Genomic DNA, 18,709 nt, shown 5'->3' on the forward strand with positions numbered 1-18,709 from the left:
TTTAGGGAGACCGTATATACGTTTCGTATACCAAATCCAAATACAAATACAAATACAAATGAAGTTGTTGTAGAGTGTAGAGTGAAGCACCAAACATATTTGGGAAGCGAAAGATGAGGATGAACCAGATAACCGACACGTGGAGCTTAAGCTTATAATCGGATGCAAACCTATTTATATTTCATTCTTTATTCTGTGTTTCTGGTCCGCACCTTTCTCATTTTCTCTCTCGTCTCACTCCAAACCCTCCCAAACCCTAAAATTCCTCCTTCCCAATTTCCCCTTCACATCTCTCTCAATTTTCCTCTGGAAACCTTTTCAATCGGATAATTGGAGATATTTAACAGAGTCTGGGGCGGAGAATTTTACGTCATGGCGGCTTCTACCACCAGCCAGGTCTATATTCAGGTTATCGAGGATGTTGTAAACAAGGTTCGGGAGGAGTTCGTTAATAACGGTGCTCCCGGTGACGAAGTTCTCAAGGAGCTTCAAGCTGTAATTTATCTTCCATTCCAATTTATTCGATTCCAATTCCCCATCTTATATTCTAATGTAGATAGTTTAGAAAGTTATTGTTTAATTGATATATTTTTTGATTTGATTTATTTTGCAACAACTATTTAGGGCTTGGATCCGAACATGTACTGGTTTATGGATTTTTTTGAATATATTTTTCTGATTGTAATCTTGTTGTTTTTCCATGATAATTTGTTTAGATGTGGGAATCAAAAATGATCCAAGCTGGTGTGATTCTTGGTCCGATAGAAAGGTCCAGTGCGCCTAAGCCTACGCCCGGAGGTCCTATTACTCCGGTTCATGATCTCAACATGCCTTATGAGGGGACTGAGGAATATGAAACTCCCACAGCTGAAATACTTTTCCCTCCTGTGAGTTTTTTTAGTTATTGGCCTGTTGCTAAACGTGTATTAATTTATGTCTTCGTTTAATGTGTTTTTATGAATTAAAAATGTTATATTGTGGATATGGGATTTTGAATGTACAGACACCAGCCCAGACTCCTATTCAAACACCTTTACCAGGAACTGTGCATAACTCAATGTATAATATTCCTACTGGACCTTCTGACTATACATCTTCTGGAAATGGTTCTGGAGGAAATACTGAGATGAAAGGTGGAAGACCTAGTCCATACATGGTAAACCTCATTTTCTGTCTCCATGATAACAGATTATTGATGATATATTGAATAGCTGTCAGGAGTAGCTGGTAAACTGTGGTGCTTAAACCTTGTGCATGGAACTTATTTTTCTTTTAGATGTATGTATTGATATTTTCTATGCAATTCTTGTACAGCAACCTCCTTCTCCATGGATGAATCAGAATGCACCACTTGATGTCAATGTTGGTGAGTCCCATTTAAATTTAGAACATAATAATGATTAAGAAGATAGATTTGCAGTATTTACTTTGTTTTCTACCTCAGCTTATGTGGAAGGGCGGGATGAGGCGGACAGAGGAACTTCTAATCAACCTCTGACACAGGTGAGAAAGTCGGCTAGGTCTTTTAGTAATTTATCTGTTACCAAATTTAAGGGGCTCTCACGGTAGAGTTTCTTTCATGAAGGCAGAGAACACTGTTCCTTAAACATTCACTCTGATCCATTAACATTCAGATATTATTGCTAATTTGGAAACATCCAGGACTTCTTCACGTTGAACTCGGGAAAGCGAAAACGTGATGAGGTTGCTTCACAATATAATGCTGGTGGATATATACCTCAGCAAGATGGAGCAGGAGATGCTGCATCGGGTTTTTTTGAAATTGAGGTATGGTCTTCATATTCTCAAAATGAATATTTTTTAGTTTTATATCAGCTTGGTACTTCCATATAATTTGTGAGTAGTTTGTAATGACATTATTAATAATTTTTTTGTCTGTATCACCACTTATGTATCTGTTGTAAATGAGTTTGTGTGATGTATGAGCATGACTGAAGAGGAACTTTAGTAAGATCCCGATTTCATAGCCATTTAATATGCTCTGTTGTCTGTTCTTCTGGATATCTTCGTCCTTCCCTTCAAGCAATACCATGTTTAGAATTTAGATCATATCTTTGAATCACACTGTTACTCTTTCACAAAAATAGACTTGAACTGCAAGGTTCTAACACTATCTAAATGTTATCAAAACCCAAAATACAGTGCACTATTCTCTGCTAAAAGTATTCTATCATGCCATGGGATGTGGTGGAATGGGAAATAGGGCACATGGGGATTCAGAATCCCTGAAGTTTCTTCAAACATGTTAGTAATGATTTATTTAACAATTACATCAGAAACAAGGACAACAAGGGATCACCAGTTTGAAAAAAGTTTCCCACAGTTTTGTGATGACCTATTATGTGAATTTATATTAAATTGCGGTCAAATTATATGTTGAAATGACTTCCCTTGTTGAATTGTACTTATAGATTTATTCTCCACACAAATGCCATCTATATCTTCTTCTTCTTCTTCTTTTCCCTCTCGTATAAATTGGCCTATAAGTTGAGGGTTGTTACTTTGTTATTTATGTTGTCTATTATACTTGAAATAGGTCATGTTTATTTTCTTTATTTAGATGATTGTGCTATTTAAGGTTGACATGTTTAGATTTATGTTACAATGGTGAAATCTTTTTGAACTTGCCAAACAGCATGGTGTTACATGTTCTCTTGACAATGAAATCATCCAATTGGTAAGAATATAGTTTTTTCAGTCGGGTTCTGAATCCTTTCATGAACTTGGTACTCCGTTCCAGGAACTTTTCTTTTCTTCTATGTTTAGTTCCATTCAGCAGCTCTTGAACAGAAGCGCTTCTGTCCTGTTGTCGTTTTGAGTTGATAAACTTCAATTATAAAATCTTCATCTGTCCTAAATCATTTAGCACTTGCTTTTCAAATCAACTGCTGCAAAATGGCCTTTGCTTGACAAACAATCACATTGCACTTTCCAACTGTTTCAAGTACCATCATCTCAGTGATCTGCGGCATGTATATTGCTCAGATGAACTACTAAACAGTATAGATCAGATGCATTTTTCCTGGACCATTTTTGTAGACTGTTCTTTCAGAGTTCTAAAGTACAGAAGGGCCATATGCATGCATTTATTATTGATTGTTTATATAGTGACATGCTTGGTTGATGAAAAAGCTTTTTCATTTACTGAACTGTTGGATATAAACCTTTCAGCTATATGGAGGGAGTGTCTCCATTGATGCAGGTCACTCTACTAAAGGAAAAATGTCCGCAAATTTGGAGAGGTCTGCGCCTCGGATTCCTCAACTTGATGGACCAATTCCTTATGAAGATGATGTGCTTTCTACTCCAAATGTGAGCAGTGATTTACTTTTCCGTCTTTCCAGCTCTTGTATAAGCTTGTAACTTCATCCCTACTTATAGATACACATTTTGTACATTATTCAGTCATTCTTTTTGTTTCTAGTTTCCTGTTTTCCCTAAAAAAAAAAATTTCTTCGGAAAAACTGTACTCAACCTTAGAATTGGGTCTTTGGTAAATAGATGCTTCTGCTTTCATTTTGGAAATCATAACCCGTTCACTTTTGTTAGGTGTTTCAATTGCCACTTTTTATCTATTTTTTGTTTGTCAATTTAAATTCAACCCGCTTTTAAAATATTGAACTTTTAATTTATTTTCAAACTTCTAATCTTAACGGTGCTTCCATTTGATAGTTTCTCTCAAGTCTTGGTTTCCCTTGATCATTGTTGATAAACAGGACTATATATCTTCATTTCTGTGGAAATACAAAACATTTAAGTGAATTAATGAATTCCAAGTATTTGAAATTCTTTATGTGGTTTCTTTTTCAACTCAAGATGGACGTTACATTTTATATGATCTGGCACTTGAACTAGTTGCATATTGAACACTGTGATATGTTTGATATATAATGACTTGGCCATAGTTTTGTTAACTTAAAAAGTCCAATTAATTTGGTGGCATAGTATTTACTATTTAGCTCCCCGAAAACTATCAATAATTCTGTGCTTGCTAATCTTTTAAACTTCTAGTTTCAATGCTCTGCTTTATTTGATAGTTTTCTAATTGTCTTTCATTCCAAACTTATTGTTTTTATTCCCCTTGCTACAGATATACAATTATGGGGGAGCGTACAATGAAGACTACAATATTGCTAATACACCAGCTCCTCCTGGTAAATTGAGAACTTGGATATGCTATTGATGTAAGCTTCCCATTCTACTTATATCTATTGCGAATGTTTCTGATGCATTCCCCACACTCCTATTTTATTAGAAGTGCCTGTTAGTACCCCTGCTCTTGTTGCTCAAAATGAGGTTGAAGAAGAAGAAGATGATGATGATGAGCCCCCGCTAAATGAAGATGATGACGATGACTTGGATGATTTGGAGCAAGGAGATGATCAAAATACACATCATCTTGTTTTGGCTCAGTTTGACAAGGTGACAACCTCTTTCCTCCACTTTCTGTTTATGATGTTGGGTGCCATAGTAATATGATATTGTCATAAAGTATGGCTCATGGTTCGAGAATCATTTATGAGACTAATAGGCGTCTTGCTACAAATTAAGGTGACACGGACCAAGAGCAGGTGGAAGTGCACACTAAAGGAGGGCATCATGCACATCAATGATAAGGACATTCTCTTCAATAAGGTTTGATTGTATTGAAAGAAAACAACAGTAATATGTACCTATTCTTTCTTTTCATCCCATCAAATTATAATGGATGATACTATGCTCTTTGCAGGCAACAGGAGAATTTGACTTCTGATTTTGTTGGGATTCTGTTTGCTGTTTAGTGGCATTGCTGTGATACAACATAACTTGGAGGTCGGTCTCATTGAGTGTTCCATAATCTTTCTTTGATTAATCATTAAATGAACGGTTAAGGAAGATAGAAGTCCTTAATAGTTTGGAGACTGTTATGTTGATATTGGCCTATTGTACATAAATGATGAGCAAATTTTGGCCTTTACATGGTTGGATACTCTGAGGCATTTCCTAAAGTTTGCCATTTGTCCAGTGGGCTATGTAGTTAACTATATTACCTGTGTACTGTGACATTTTGGTTAATTTAAGAGTTGTGTTGTATGTTAATGGTAGATTTATTTAAACATTTAAATTGACGTGGCTCTATGGGTCAAGCATTTGAGCCTAGGAAAGAATACATGTGAGGTTGGGAGCATTACTGTTTGTCAACTGCCATTTTCGTTCCATTTTAATTTATGAAATTGCCTTGTTTCCAAAGAATGATTGCAGCACACCTAGGAGATAACTTTAAGCCCTCCTTAGGAAAGAAAAATTTGGAAGCGATAAAATATATCCATCATATAACCCTAAAGTTTACATTTCTCTTTATTTTATTCCAAAACTCAATATAGATTACAGAATAGCTACTATTCTTAATACCAAATTATACTTTGAAACTAAATAATAATGTCTTCTATATAATTTGGATCCTTCAACAATATAATCCATGATTTACTTATTAAACACGAATATATATTACACATATCTTTATGATTGTTTTTTTTACTATTAATAGATCAAATAATATTTTCTCTAATGATTTAGTATGTTCTCTTAAATCTTAATTACCCAATTATCTATCTATATCTATACTATATATAATCTATACTTCTATACTATATATAAAGCCAAAACTTGAAATAACTACCATCATGGTGTAATTTTTATTTCTTATATTGCTTTAACATTATTTAATTTTTACAAAAAAAAATCCTAAGTAACTACCACCAATATATTAATTAACCACATATCTCACCTTAAATTAAACATTATCATAAACACAAAAAAATATAATATAAAGTAACACCGAACACAACAAATATATTTTAATTCAAAAAAATGAAATATATTAAAATTAAATATGTAGTATCACACAATATTTACCGGCACACACTAGTATATATAATATCAATTTAGAGATATTTTATTTAACTTTAATTTGTGACAAGAATGTATTAAATGAGAGAGCCATGATTTCAAATTAGAAACAGTTTCTCACATATACTGTTTATCACATTTTTTTTATAATCCATATTGTATGTTTTGTTTGAGTACAAATCTGCTGTCTCACACTTTGTGTTATCTCATGTACCATGAGTATGAGTGTGTGATTGGTCAGAAAAAATATATTTAAGTTAAAATTTAATTATTAATTATTTTTTTGATTAATCACAAGTTCATGACACATGGAGTGACATAAACTGTGGGATAGTAGATGTGTTCCCGTTTTGTTTAGGGTTTTTGATTTTTGGTTGGCTCATAGGTTTTGTGGGAGGACTTGTCCAAACTCCAAACCCCTTTGTTTAGGCTTTCAAAATAATTATTGTTTGTTCAGTTTATCGTTATTATTATTTATTAGGATTATGCATGATGAAGCCTGTAATGGCACTATTTTCGCTAAACTCATCGGATGTGCATTTTGTTTGTCAGTATAAAATTACATTTTTGGATCAAAACTGGGAAAAGCCCATTCCATTACATGGCCCTAATTAAAGCGTGTTGATCCATGAAAATATACAGTATATATGATTGGTTATAGTAAAAACAGTTGAGAATTGACAAGACAGGAAACGGTAATTAGTTATTACTTTTCAAGATTCGGAAACAGATAACAAGAAAACCAAACCCCACACACAACCTATGAATAGCATGATTCCAATTTCCAACACACACCACTCACTCACTCTCTTGTTCCTCACATGGCATCATCTTCCCTCATCAACTTCAATCTCTTTCCGTCAAAACCACTTCACTATCATCAACTCATTATAACTTCAAAACCTCTTCTTTCTTCATCTCGCTTCATTTCACCCTCCCTTTCTTCCATCAACCATCGCTTCAGGCCCACCACACCTATCACATATCCGATTCTTCCATTTCACTCTACTCCTAACGTCAGATTCCACGTTAGAGCACAGAAGGACTACTCTGCTGGAGACCCATCTAAGACACAGGATGAATTTTCTTGGTCTTCTGTCATTTTTCCGTAAGTTTTCTTTCACTCTTTGAATGAATCCGGTATGTGGTATGCGGTATATAGAATTCAGTATGCGCCTATGCGGTAAGTAGACTAAATGAGGGAAACATGTAGTCATGATTTTAAATTGAAAATATGGTAGTGGTTATCTCACACTTACTGCAATTGTGGAAAATGCGGCCGATGTGAATATGATTGTGGTCGTGGAATCTCCAAAATCACAATATTGCTATCAGAAATATGACTGTGGTCCACAATTAAAACCATCTTGCTCATTCTTAGAATAAGCTAGTTTAACACTTGACAACAGGTGGAACATGAAGTTTGCAAGATTAGACATATGTGGACGATCTAATATCGTTATAAGGTTCTGATACCATAATACATTAATGAAAGAGTCTAGTTATTATAAATGTTCTTTACTCACATACAACAGACATAAGAGGACTTTAACACTTACCACTATTTCTTTAGTTTGTCCTAAAACCAAGAGGAAACTAACCTGGTTTATGATAAGCTAGGTTTGTCTTGTGCCTGTGTTGAAAATTTGTCAATCTATCGAACTATGTGCTCATGATCATACTCATACGGCATGCAGTATCCACTCTGGTGCACTTTGCGGTTCATCCATCTTTACTCTTTATATGGTTATCCAAGATTTCCTTTATGTCAAATAAATTATGCGGTAAGTAGGCTAAATAAGGAAAACATATAACTATGCTCAAGATTTTAATTGCAGATGTGGTAGTGTTTATCTCAGATTTACTGTAATTGCGGATAATGCGGCCAACATGAGCATGATTGTGGTTGTGGAGGCTCCAAAACCGCAATATTGCGATCATAAATATGATTGTGGTCCACAATTTATAACCGTCTTGCTCTTTCTTACAATAAGCAAGTCAAATATTTGGCAACAAGTAGAAAGCTTGCAGGTTTAGACATATGTGGGTGATCTAATACAGTTATAGGTTTTGATGCATTAATACATTAATGAAAAATGTGTCAAGCTATTATTTCTTTACTCTCACATTCAGCAGAGACGTAGGAGGACTTTAGCTCTTTACACTCTTTAGTTTGTCCTAAAATCAAGAGGAAACTAACCTTGTTTATTGATCAAACAAACAACACTTGAATTTGAAATCTGAGTTCCTGGGCTACTTGTTCCAATTAATTAATATGCTATTTCAAAACATAGGTTTCTGTTCCCTGCATTGGGTGGCTTGTTATTTGGTTATGACATTGGTGCCACCTCTGGTGCTACAATTTCACTGCAGGTAAATTTGTAAATCAAAGTCTTTTGATCGTATTTTGTTGTATTGTTAGCTAGGATTGTTACATAAATAATACATTTTTCATATTGTTTATTTGAATTCACAGTCACCTGAGCTTAGTGGTATAACATGGTTCAATCTTTCTTCCATTCAGCTTGGACTTGTGGTATGATTTCAGCATCATAGTTGGTAAACTTCTTGTGAATTTCTGTGTTATCTATACTAATTTGAATCTCACTTCTAACATAACATAGGTCAGTGGTTCCCTGTATGGGGCTCTTTTTGGCTCACTTCTTTCATATGCCATTGCTGATTTCCTTGGTAAGTGCTCTGCTTTATAATTTCATTATGCTGGAACTGAAGCTTTTGTGTATGCTGTTTCTTGTTCAATCTATTAAATTGGATAAAACACTAGGGAGGAAGCGACAACTCATTACTGCATCCCTGTTGTATTTGCTTGGTGGTGCCATCACTGCCTATGCACCAGAACTTGGTGTTCTCTTAGCGGGAAGGCTACTCTATGGACTCGGTATAGGCTTGGTAGGCTACTTTGAGCCGTAGTGTTTTAATTTTAATTTTTTTGGTCTGTTTTTATGTAGATGATCAAAATACACATAATCTTACTATTGAGATGAATTACAGGCTATGCATGGGGCTCCTTTATATATTGCAGAAACTTGTCCATCACAAATCCGTGGGACTCTAGTATCATTAAAAGAACTCTTCATTGTCCTCGGCATTCTGGTATTATAACATTATTGTCCTCTATGCATTTTTTATTTATCAACCAAAGAATTTACTGAGTCGAGGATCGAATTATTATGCAGCTGGGTTATTTTGTGGGAAGCTTTCAGATTAGTGCAATTGGGGGATGGCGGTTCATGTATGGGTTTAGTGCTCCCGTTGCTGTATTAATGGGTCTTGGAATGTGGTCTCTTCCCCCCTCTCCACGGTGGTTGCTTCTCCGAGCAGTTCAAGGGAAAGGTTCTTTTCAAGAGTTGAAGGAAAAGGCAACTTTTTCCCTTAGCAAATTAAGAGGCCGACCGCCCGGTGACAAAGAATCTGAGAGGCAAATAGAGGAGACCCTTGTCTCGATGAAGTCCGCCTATGCAGATCAGGAATCAGAGGGGAGTTTCTTGGAGGTGTTTCAGGGTCCCAATTTGAAAGCCTTTGTAATTGGTGGAGGGTTAGTGTTATTTCAACAGGTACATCCACTTCATTGCAATAACTAGTTCATGGTTATCTATAACTCTGTTTGTCTGCTTCCATTGTAGTCATGTTACGTTGGAGGAAATGTGGAAAATTCTTTCTATTTTTTCTCTGATTATTTTATTGCAATAGATAACAGGCCAACCAAGTGTCCTCTATTATGCAGGCTCAATCCTTCAGGTATTTAACTTAATCATTATATTCATTTCTGCTTCATCATAAATGGACTTTGTTCTATTCCATCTTGCTCACTTCAGATTATATTCTGTTATTTATATCCAGAGTGCTGGATTTTCTGCTGCATCTGATGCTACTAAAGTTTCAGTTATTATCGGCATATTCAAGGTATAGCTATTAAGTTTTTTCCTTCCTAGGAAGAGTGACCACATGATGCTGATGATAATTTTTTTCCTGATTGGTCAACCTGTAGTTACTGATGACATGGGTTGCTGTCCTTAAAGTAGATGATTTGGGGAGAAGACCTCTGTTGATTGGAGGTGTCAGTGGCATCGTATGAACTCTATCATATTTTAAACTTACAGATTCTTACATTACTTCGGTTGCAACTTGTCAAATGCAAACCGTTATTCAGTTTCCTTTGATTTATGCAGGCAGTTTCTTTGGTTCTGCTCTCTGCCTATTATAAATTTCTTGGAGGATTCCCAGTTGTGGCTGTTGCAGCCTTACTTCTTTATGTTGGTTCCTACCAGGTGAATATCTTATGCTTTTCACGTATTCAACCTGGATCAAACTACTCTTTAGTAGAATTTAATTAATTTCAGCCCTAAAATCTGGATGCTAGAAGATACATCAACATATCTCTCAGTTCAGAGACCTCTTCTGATTTAGTAAAAAACATTGTCCTTAAAGTCAATGCAAATAATGTTAAAGTACTGCAGTAGGTTTATGTCAAATTGCATTTGTACTGCAGATATCATTTGGACCAATAAGTTGGCTTATGGTATCAGAAATCTTCCCAATTCGCACTAGAGGACGAGGGATTAGTCTGGCTGTTCTTACTAACTTTGCTTCAAATGCTGTTGTCACCTTTGCATTTTCGCCATTAAAGGTTTTAGATTCTTTAATTTAATAGTTATTTTTCATTCATATTTCATGGTAAATTTGTCATTTTAACTTTGTCTGACTGCTATTGAAGTTTATAATTTGCATTTTCTTCTCTGCTACAGGAACTTCTCGGAGCAGAGAACCTTTTCCTCCTTTTTGGGGCTATTGCTCTGGTGTCACTTCTGTTTGTTATATTTTCTGTCCCAGAGACAAAAGGCTTGAGCCTAGAAGAGATAGAATCCAAAATCTTGAATTGAAGACTTAAACTAGCTGCCTGTGATCCTAATACAGTTTATTTTGGTGAGTCTGTAACCTTGTATATATCTCCAGCGTGGGATTTGACTGATATCGAGTCTCAAATCGGGATACTCGCGTAAGGGTTCTGACTGATTGTTTTAGTATTCATGATTCAATTGCTAAGAGGGTTGCCTTACTAATAAAGGATCTATAGCAGTCCTAGTGTGATAACTCTATATTTTAATTTGATTTCAGTTAGTGTGCACCCTTCTTGGTGATTTGCTAGCTATAAACTTTTACCAATGGTAAATATAAGCAGCCATTTGTCACTAAATTTATTCTCAAAATTGTAGATGTTATTAAGCATAGTTAGATGAGGGAAAAGGTAGGTGATGGAAGCTTTAATCTATTGCATTTAGAAGTAGATCACTGTAGTTGAGATACGTTCCAATGTCATGTATAAGCTGTCATTTCTGGCACCTTTACCTTGCTAAGTTCTAATGTAGGTGCCATGTTCATTATGCTGCTCAAAGCTAAAGAATATTCCACGGCCGAAATAAAAAACCGAAGAATATATAATGGTGATAATACAAAAGAACAATTCTGGTACAAATATACAACAAATTGTCCTGGTCATTACACTACACAGTGAACGAACAGAACTTATTACATACAAATGGACAAATTTACAATCATGACGGAAATCAGCTTTCCAGTCAAGTTATTTGGTACATACATTAAAAGGTAGAACATAAATTTAATATGTATACTTAAATTGAATACCCATCTTAGGAGGACTTTCAATTTGCCTGAAGAATTCTGCCATGGTTTTCTTCCTGAGCCACTGCATATAATACATTTAGAAAGATAGATCACAGGAAGGTAGGTTTGCTTAGAGACAATAATTCAGAGAAGAGTGCAGAAATCCCTTAACTTATCTATATTAACATTAGTTTTGGCCTGTTTATTAATTTAGTTACTCAAATTTGATTTTTTGAACATATAAATATATATATATTAAGAAGATTAGATGATACTATTAGTGTTACTATTCAAGGAACAAAGAATAATGAACAAGTACTTTACCTTCTTGAGCATTGGTGGATACAGGGAGTTGAGATGAAGCATGAGTTGTGTTTGTGGTAGATGTTGGGTTTTGAGATGAAGCACGAGTAGTGCGCAGGTACGTAGATATTGGATATTGAGATGGAGCATGAGCAGAGTTGTTGGTAGATACTGATCTCTGAGATGAAGCACGAGCAGTGTTAATGTTGGCAGATACTGGGGTATTGGATGAAGCACGCGAAGTGTTGTTGGTAGACACTGGCATTTGAGATGAAGCATGACTATTATGGTTGGTAGTTACTGGAATTTGCAAAGGAGCATGAGTAGTGTTGTTGGTAGACCCTGGTGCTTGAGATGAAGCACGAGTAGTGTTGTTGGTTTGTAGTGGTGATTGAGATGAAGCACGAGCAGTGATTGTTGTGTCTGCATGCTTTTTTGGTTCATCAGTTCGGAGCAAATAAGTTACAGCTTCTCTCACTTTCTCCATCACTCCAACATCACCAGGGGTTCTCCTAGGACTCATAGCTTCAGATATAACCTGAGACAGTGCTTTCTCATCTTCGCCTGGCTCTAACTTGTTCATCAAGTACTCTTTAACCGAGACACCCTTATCCCATAATTGTGAGGTTGAGCTGGTATTCTTACTACCAGCTGGAGCAGATGAGGGTAAAGCTTCTGGAGTCATTGGCGCTTCTGGAGTTCGCGGAGCGCTTGAAGAAACAGTGGAGTGCATCCTGAGAAGAGGTTTTGGAGCAACAACATTGGACAAAGAAGTGTTATTAAGATTTGCAGCTGTTGACGATGATGATGAGGTGTGATACTCAGCAGGTTTGGAAACACCAAGGCCTTGAAATTTGGAGGCTAAAGAATGTGCTGATTCTGACGACCCTTCAGCATTAGATGGTGTCAGTTTCTGAGCTATGTTTTTGTTTGCAGAAGGAAGTGTAGTAGCAGCGGCGGCGGCAGCAGGAGCTGCAGCTTTTGTTGCAGTTGCAATAGCAGGTTGAGTTGTTTTCCTGGACATGTTATGACCTATCAAATTTTCTCGGTCATGCTCCAATTCAGCTTTGTCATGGCTTGACAAAACATGCTTCTCAGAGATTAGTGGACCTTCTCTTGTATGCTGCTGCCTTGCATTTTCTTTGTATCCTTCAGGGATTAATGGACTTTCTCTTGAATGCTGGTTTGTATTTTCTATATATCCTCCATTTACCTTCTCAGATTCATACACTGAAATATTGAATGTTAATTCGAACGCGCTAACTTATAATCAAGATTTAATAAAAGTTTGGTCTTGCTAATCATTCTTAAGAGAGGAAGCATAAAACAAGCATGCATTAGACACAACATTCATATAGATAAAGAAAACTAAGATGAAAAGATAAAATCTTTGGGCAAAATAATGATAATATAATGGATGACATATGATGATGATTATTACTTGGAGCTCCAAAATACTCAGCATTCTCTTCTGCTCCATCGTCTTCGAAGCCTCCCCATGAGGGACTAGTGGTGTTCCCATCATCATGTTTTTTCTTGCTGAGGCTGTGGCGCAATTTCTTCGCCTTTTCCTTCACTTTGGTGAGAACAGATTTCTTCTGATTCTGGCCTTCTTCGGCGTCATGGTTCTTCAACTTCGTGAAGTGAGGGGAGTGTGGCGAAGAGGATGAGATCGAGGAGGCTGAAGAGTTGGCTGGTGATGACTTAGACCCTTCTCCTGGTGTACATCAAAATAGGAACTCAGAATCAGAATAATTTTTTTCTATAGTTTTAACATTTAACAAAGTCACAACCTTTCATCAATTATTTTTTACTTGCTTCACAAGTCACATTATGGATGGTTAAACAATAATGTATCATGCATTATGAGTAGTTAATCAATCTAAGCATATGTTAATTTATAATGAAAAATGACAATTCATTAATCAAATAGAATGAGTAGTTAATCAAATAGAATGAGTCGTGACAACAAAATTGTCCCATTTAGTAACTAGTAGTATAATTATTTTTTGTCGCTCATAGAAATCGAATCATCCACCTTGAGAAATAGTTACCTTGGATGAGTTGTTCCATGATATGAGGAGGATTAGTTTTTGAAGCACTAAGGGATCTCTGAGGACGTTCAAGTTGAGCCATTTCTCTTAATGATGATAATATATTTCAAACCTTTGAATAACTATACGTATATATATTGTTGTTATCATGTACAATAAGAGGTACATATTTAACAAAAAAATGAACCATGCACATCAAAATTGGTTCCGAGATTGTTGCATTGCGCAGTAATCAAGAGCCTCAATCCGTTGAGTTCCACTGATGAATGGACTCTTATTCATCACGTGTAGACTAATAATTTTGGTTCACTTTAAACCTTACAAATAAATAAGTAATGTCCTGGATTAGAAAGTTGACCAAGCCAGGATGAGAAAATTCGTTGAAACAATTTCAACCATATAAATCTTGTGTATTTTGTTAATTTTTAAACCTGGTGTGACATATATAAACATGTAGAATCAAATAAATTATTATTTAGATTGAAATATATGGCAACATTAAATAAACAGATAAGACTAAGGAGAATTTGTTAGTAGTTAATTCTCCTTACAACTATTTGACTTCTTGTCGATGGAGTAATTGCCGACTTTTTTCTTTAAAAAATTAAAGAGGTTTTTACTAGGGACTTTTTATAATTAAAATAAAAATCTAATTATATATTTATTAAAACACGTTTATTTATAAGTGTTCTTTTTTCTTGAAAAAAAATACTTTTATTCAATTGTATTCTCAAAGTGTTCTTTTTATTTTTTAATCCATTGTATCAAATATTATTGTAGAGAAAAAAAATAGTAGTAAAATAAATTAAATTTTGAAGAAAAAAATTGGTACTAACAAGGATATCTTTACCTTTTTTTAGGTAAGAAACTAATCTCTTTTATGATTTATGGTTATCCTCCCAACCAACGTTATTATCAGGAATCGACTCATCTGATTCAGTAAGGCCTTAGACCAACTTTGATTTTTGAAATGATATAATAGGAAAAATAACAATTTTATTTTATATAAAAACAAGCAATGATTGTCTTGATTACATCTAATAGTATAATAAAAATTAGAATCTCTCTCAAAGTTTCACTTATTTGTAACACATAGCATTTATATATAAGAGCAAATGTAAATGTAAGTTGATTTTGATTTTTGAATGAGATATCTCAACGATGAAGAATGCACATTGACTTGTCATGCACACAAAAAACTCAACTTGCATCAAGAATCTGGTCACAAATGGCACCAGCTATCGCTGGTTCCGATCAGAAGCTTCAGCCTATGCTGAACTCATCGGAATATACGCTCGTGACGGAGCGTTGCATCAGGGCAAGAAGCTTCACGCGCACTTAATCACCACAGGCTTATATCGCTTCACCCACATTGCAACCAATCTCATAACCTTTTACGCGTGTTGTGGCCAACTCTCTCATGCACGAAAACTGTTCGACAAAATTCCTCAAACAAATGTTCACCGCTACATTGCCCTTATAGGAACCTGCGCTCGTTGTGGCTTCTATGACCACGCTCTAGCGGTTTTCTCCGAGATGCAAGCGACCCAAATGTTGAACACTCATAGCATATTCGTCATTCCAAGCGTTCTCAAAGCTTGCAGCCATGTCGGTGATCGAGTCACCGGAGAGAAAATACATGGATTGGTTTTGAAGTGTTCTTTTGATGTTGATGCTTTTGTGAACAGTGCTTTGATTGTTATGTACTCAAAGTGTGAAAGAGTTGAGGAAGCGTGCAAGGTTTTTGATGGAATGCCTGTGAAGGACTTGGTATCTCTGAATGCTGTTGTTTCTGGATGTGCTCAACTGGGTCTTTCGAATGAGGCATTGTCTTTGGTAAGAAGTATGGAGTTGCATGGTTTGAAGCCAAATATTGTAACTTGGAACATTTTGATATCTGGGTTTGCACAAAAATGTGACCTTGCCATGGTTTCTGAGATTTTCAGTTTGATGGTTGAAGATGGTATCGAGCCTGATGTAGTGTCATGGACTTCTGTTATATCTGGTTTTGTGCACAACTTTAGGAATGAGGAAGCTTTAAATACGTTTAAGCAAATGTTGGGTCACATGTTGTGCCCAACCTCGAATACTATCAGCACCCTACTGCCAGCTTGTGCTACTGCAGCAAGAATGAGGCATGGGAAGGAGATTCATGGCTATGCCTTGGTGATTGGGGTGGAGGAAGATATATATGTCAGGAGTGCTCTGGTTGACATGTATGCAAAATGTGGGTTCATTTCTGAAGCGAGGACATTGTTCTATAAGATGCCGGAGAAGAACACAGTTACTTGGAACTCAATCATTTTTGGTTATGCAAATCATGGGTATTGCGAGGAAGCAATTGAGCTCTTCAATCAAATGGAGGTGGAGGGGAGAGCCAAGCTTGATCATTTAACTTTCACTGCAGCTCTCACTGCATGCAGCCATGCTGGTGAAATTGAACTTGGGCAAAGACTATTCGAGGTTATGCAAGAAAAGTACAGCATTGAGCCACGACTGGAACATTATGCATGCATGGTAGATCTTTTTGGTCGAGCAGGAAAAATTGATGAAGCGTATTGCATTATCAAGACAATGCCTATTGAACCTGATTTATTTGTATGGGGTGCATTACTCGCCGCTTGTAGAAATCATGGAAACGCGGAGCTTGCAGAAGTGGCTGCGCAACATTTGCTGAAATTAGAGCCTGAGAGTTCTGGGAACCGTCTGCTATTGTCCAGTGTATATGCAGATGCTGGCAAGTGGGGAAAGGTCGAGGGGATCAAGAAAACGATAAAGAAGGGAAGACACAGAAAATTTCAAGGGTTGAGTTGGATAGATAATATATAATTCTATAGGGGGGTAAATTGTTCTTTCTAGCTGGAGTTTCCTTTGAAAATTGCTACAATTCTGTTAGTTGCTAGAGGTGTCTGGTTTTGCTGTTTATGGTGATTCTAGACAGAGGATGTTTCCTACCCAATTCCCATCACATTGGACCAAAAAAGGATGTTACAAATATGCGTGCTACTTCCCTTAAGGAACCAAATCTTAATTATGGAATTCTCATTAAGACAAACACCGCAGAGGTTGCCTAAATAGGACTTGATAATTTGTCAATTGCATATCAAATCCTTGCAACAAACTGAAGCATCGTGGAGAGAAGTTTTGTTACTAAAACAGTTAAATTGTTACTGTTTCTAGTTTAGTGATGTTAAGATCTGTTTTTCTGTTGGGGCTGTGGTAAGATAAGATCTGGCAGTTGGAGAGTGTAGTGGGAGGGAGAACATGTGGTGCTGTGTTGGAGGTGTCAATTGGATTGGGTGGCACAAGAGAATAAGGTTCGGGTTGCACTTTTCAATTTATTTATTTTTATGGACACTTTTTTAATGTTTTATAACAAATATAATTAAGTCAAACTTCAATACCACAATATTCCCTTTTACTTAGGATATGAGCACTGCTAAAAAAATATATATTATTTTATCAATTAATTTTTGTTATGACTTTTATTTGTCCTTTGGTTTTTTGATTGAGTTTTATATATATAAATAACATATAATGTGGTTTGTAGTAAGAAAAGTTTTATATGTATATATCATTTTATATGTTAAATTACATATCTATAATAATAAGTCATATTTAGAAGACTTTATAAATGTATATGCATTATATTTAATTGGTATTAGTTTTTGCTCGAAGACTAATCTAATCGACTTTTAAGGTTAAATTAACTTTAGGTCTAGGGTTGAGTTCAATAAAAGAAACCTTATGGTAATGAATGAAATAAGAATAATTTAAAGCAGAAAAATCTCATCAGCTTGAGTTAGAAAAATATAACACTAAAATCAGCTTTAGGGCTAAAATGAACTAAAATGAGAAGTGCTTACACCTAGAGGAAGTGGATCCTCCCCAAGTTTATATCATACTTGAGAGAAACCTTATGTGATTGCACTTTTCTTTTCCTGTTTTAGATGCCACTGAATAAAAACATGTTCACGTGTTGTGTTAAAAAAAGATCAGCAAGGTATCACTGTCACGAGAGATGAAGGAAAAGGTAAAGCTGAACAAACATTGTACTCTTGAAAGGGAAAAGGTTAATAACCATACACAATAGAGAGAGAAAATTGTCGTTACACCTAAATAAATAATAACAACTCTCCACTTGCCAACATTTTTGTACAGTCACGTCAACTTATAAACAACCTCATCATTTTTATAATCTTTACACCATAAAAAGGCTTAGAACTACAAAATGTACAATTCTATGTAAGGACTTAGAACTACAAAATGTACAATTCTGCAGAGTACAATCAGATAACTTTATCTCCAATCTGCGGCTATTGATAGATAGGTAATAAGCATAACTCTCTTGATGTAGGAGAGGAAAATATAGAGATGAAGAAGAAGCATAATTAGCATTTTGCAAAACATATCAATAAGGAACAACCTCAGTGAAGAGAACTCTGGGCATTAATTTATTAGAGTGTTCGCAAAACTGACAATCACAAATTTAGTGAAAGAATTATTAGGAAGATGTAACATCCCCTCTACTTGACCTGAAAGTAAGGTGATGAAAATTCTACACTGAAGATGTGAAAGCATATTATTATGTGTGAAGGAAATATTTGACTGAAAAAAGTCAAGCAGATTCAATAAGTCCAGTTCATGCTATAGGATTGGAAATAATGAAATTATTTGACTGAACTATCTTCCCTGCTAATTCCTTTATTACATGCTGTTATTACAAGTATATATGACATACTCTACTACACAGATATCAAAGCAAGTAATAGCAACCAGAGTGATGTTCAAGAGTTACA

The 18,709-nt window shown here is 35.6% G+C and overlaps 4 protein-coding genes across 8 annotated transcripts; 3 read left to right on the forward strand and 1 right to left on the reverse strand.

Moving 5' to 3' along the window:
• On the forward strand, positions 85 to 5,105 carry LOC109351575 (transcription initiation factor IIA large subunit-like). Of its 3 annotated transcripts, none has more exons than XM_019593062.1 (11): positions 87 to 495; positions 717 to 887; positions 1,004 to 1,156; positions 1,315 to 1,366; positions 1,445 to 1,503; positions 1,663 to 1,788; positions 3,193 to 3,333; positions 4,112 to 4,175; positions 4,274 to 4,443; positions 4,573 to 4,656; positions 4,751 to 5,105. In XM_019593062.1, exons 1-11 carry the CDS (start codon positions 373 to 375, stop codon positions 4,772 to 4,774), a joined length of 1,167 nt encoding a protein of 388 aa, XP_019448607.1. In that variant the 5' UTR covers positions 87 to 372; the 3' UTR covers positions 4,775 to 5,105. The 3 variants fall into 3 exon arrangements, with proteins under 3 accessions (XP_019448610.1, XP_019448607.1, XP_019448609.1); XM_019593064.1 differs by having other exon boundaries at positions 88 to 495; positions 4,277 to 4,443; XM_019593065.1 differs by lacking the exons at positions 4,573 to 4,656; positions 4,751 to 5,105 and adding an exon at positions 4,525 to 4,558 and having other exon boundaries at positions 85 to 495; positions 4,274 to 4,478.
• On the forward strand, positions 6,658 to 11,125 carry LOC109351576 (D-xylose-proton symporter-like 3, chloroplastic). Its single transcript, XM_019593066.1, has 13 exons — positions 6,658 to 7,018; positions 8,205 to 8,283; positions 8,387 to 8,446; positions 8,535 to 8,601; positions 8,696 to 8,820; positions 8,923 to 9,024; positions 9,108 to 9,485; positions 9,622 to 9,669; positions 9,772 to 9,834; positions 9,920 to 10,000; positions 10,101 to 10,199; positions 10,421 to 10,558; positions 10,677 to 11,125. The coding sequence occupies exons 1-13, from the start codon at positions 6,732 to 6,734 to the stop codon at positions 10,809 to 10,811; spliced, it is 1,662 nt and encodes a 553-aa protein (XP_019448611.1). The 5' UTR covers positions 6,658 to 6,731; the 3' UTR covers positions 10,812 to 11,125.
• LOC109351577 (flocculation protein FLO11-like) lies at positions 11,349 to 14,029 on the reverse strand. Of its 3 annotated transcripts, none has more exons than XM_019593069.1 (5): positions 13,911 to 14,029; positions 13,298 to 13,573; positions 12,796 to 13,086; positions 11,878 to 12,750; positions 11,349 to 11,635 (listed from the first exon to the last, which is right to left on the reverse strand). In XM_019593069.1, exons 1-5 carry the CDS (start codon positions 13,990 to 13,992, stop codon positions 11,592 to 11,594), a joined length of 1,566 nt encoding a protein of 521 aa, XP_019448614.1. In that variant the 5' UTR covers positions 13,993 to 14,029; the 3' UTR covers positions 11,349 to 11,591. The 3 variants fall into 3 exon arrangements, with proteins under 3 accessions (XP_019448614.1, XP_019448613.1, XP_019448612.1); XM_019593068.1 differs by having other exon boundaries at positions 11,878 to 12,227; positions 12,270 to 13,086; XM_019593067.1 differs by having other exon boundaries at positions 11,878 to 13,086.
• On the forward strand, positions 15,040 to 16,868 carry LOC109352314 (pentatricopeptide repeat-containing protein At5g59600). Its single transcript, XM_019594239.1, has one exon. It carries the CDS (start codon positions 15,096 to 15,098, stop codon positions 16,737 to 16,739), a length of 1,644 nt encoding a protein of 547 aa, XP_019449784.1. The 5' UTR covers positions 15,040 to 15,095; the 3' UTR covers positions 16,740 to 16,868.

This window comes from Lupinus angustifolius, chromosome LG07 (assembly GCF_001865875.1).
Source record: "Lupinus angustifolius cultivar Tanjil chromosome LG07, LupAngTanjil_v1.0, whole genome shotgun sequence".
Classification (NCBI taxonomy): domain Eukaryota; kingdom Viridiplantae; phylum Streptophyta; class Magnoliopsida; order Fabales; family Fabaceae; genus Lupinus; species Lupinus angustifolius.

What these genes read in the sequence shown, in the direction of transcription:
- LOC109351575 (XM_019593062.1), top strand. Translation starts at nt 373, where the DNA reads ATGGCGGCTTCTACCACCAGCCAGGTCTATATTCAGGTTATCGAGGAT. An exon ending in CTAATCAACCTCTGACACAG is followed by an intron (nt 1,504 to 1,662) that starts GTGAGAAAGTCG and finishes GGAAACATCCAG; the next exon opens with GACTTCTTCACGTTGAACTC. An exon ending in TTTTGGCTCAGTTTGACAAG is followed by an intron (nt 4,444 to 4,572) that starts GTGACAACCTCT and finishes CTACAAATTAAG; the next exon opens with GTGACACGGACCAAGAGCAG.
- LOC109351576 (XM_019593066.1), top strand. Translation starts at nt 6,732, where the DNA reads ATGGCATCATCTTCCCTCATCAACTTCAATCTCTTTCCGTCAAAACCA. An exon ending in GTGCTACAATTTCACTGCAG is followed by an intron (nt 8,284 to 8,386) that starts GTAAATTTGTAA and finishes TTGAATTCACAG; the next exon opens with TCACCTGAGCTTAGTGGTAT. An exon ending in TTGCATTTTCGCCATTAAAG is followed by an intron (nt 10,559 to 10,676) that starts GTTTTAGATTCT and finishes TCTCTGCTACAG; the next exon opens with GAACTTCTCGGAGCAGAGAA.
- LOC109351577 (XM_019593067.1), bottom strand. Translation starts at nt 13,992, where the DNA reads ATGGCTCAACTTGAACGTCCTCAGAGATCCCTTAGTGCTTCAAAAACT. An exon ending in CATGGAACAACTCATCCAAG is followed by an intron (nt 13,574 to 13,910) that starts GTAACTATTTCT and finishes GATGTACACCAG; the next exon opens with GAGAAGGGTCTAAGTCATCA. An exon ending in TGAGTATTTTGGAGCTCCAA is followed by an intron (nt 13,087 to 13,297) that starts GTAATAATCATC and finishes TCAATATTTCAG; the next exon opens with TGTATGAATCTGAGAAGGTA.
- LOC109352314 (XM_019594239.1), top strand. Translation starts at nt 15,096, where the DNA reads ATGCACACAAAAAACTCAACTTGCATCAAGAATCTGGTCACAAATGGC.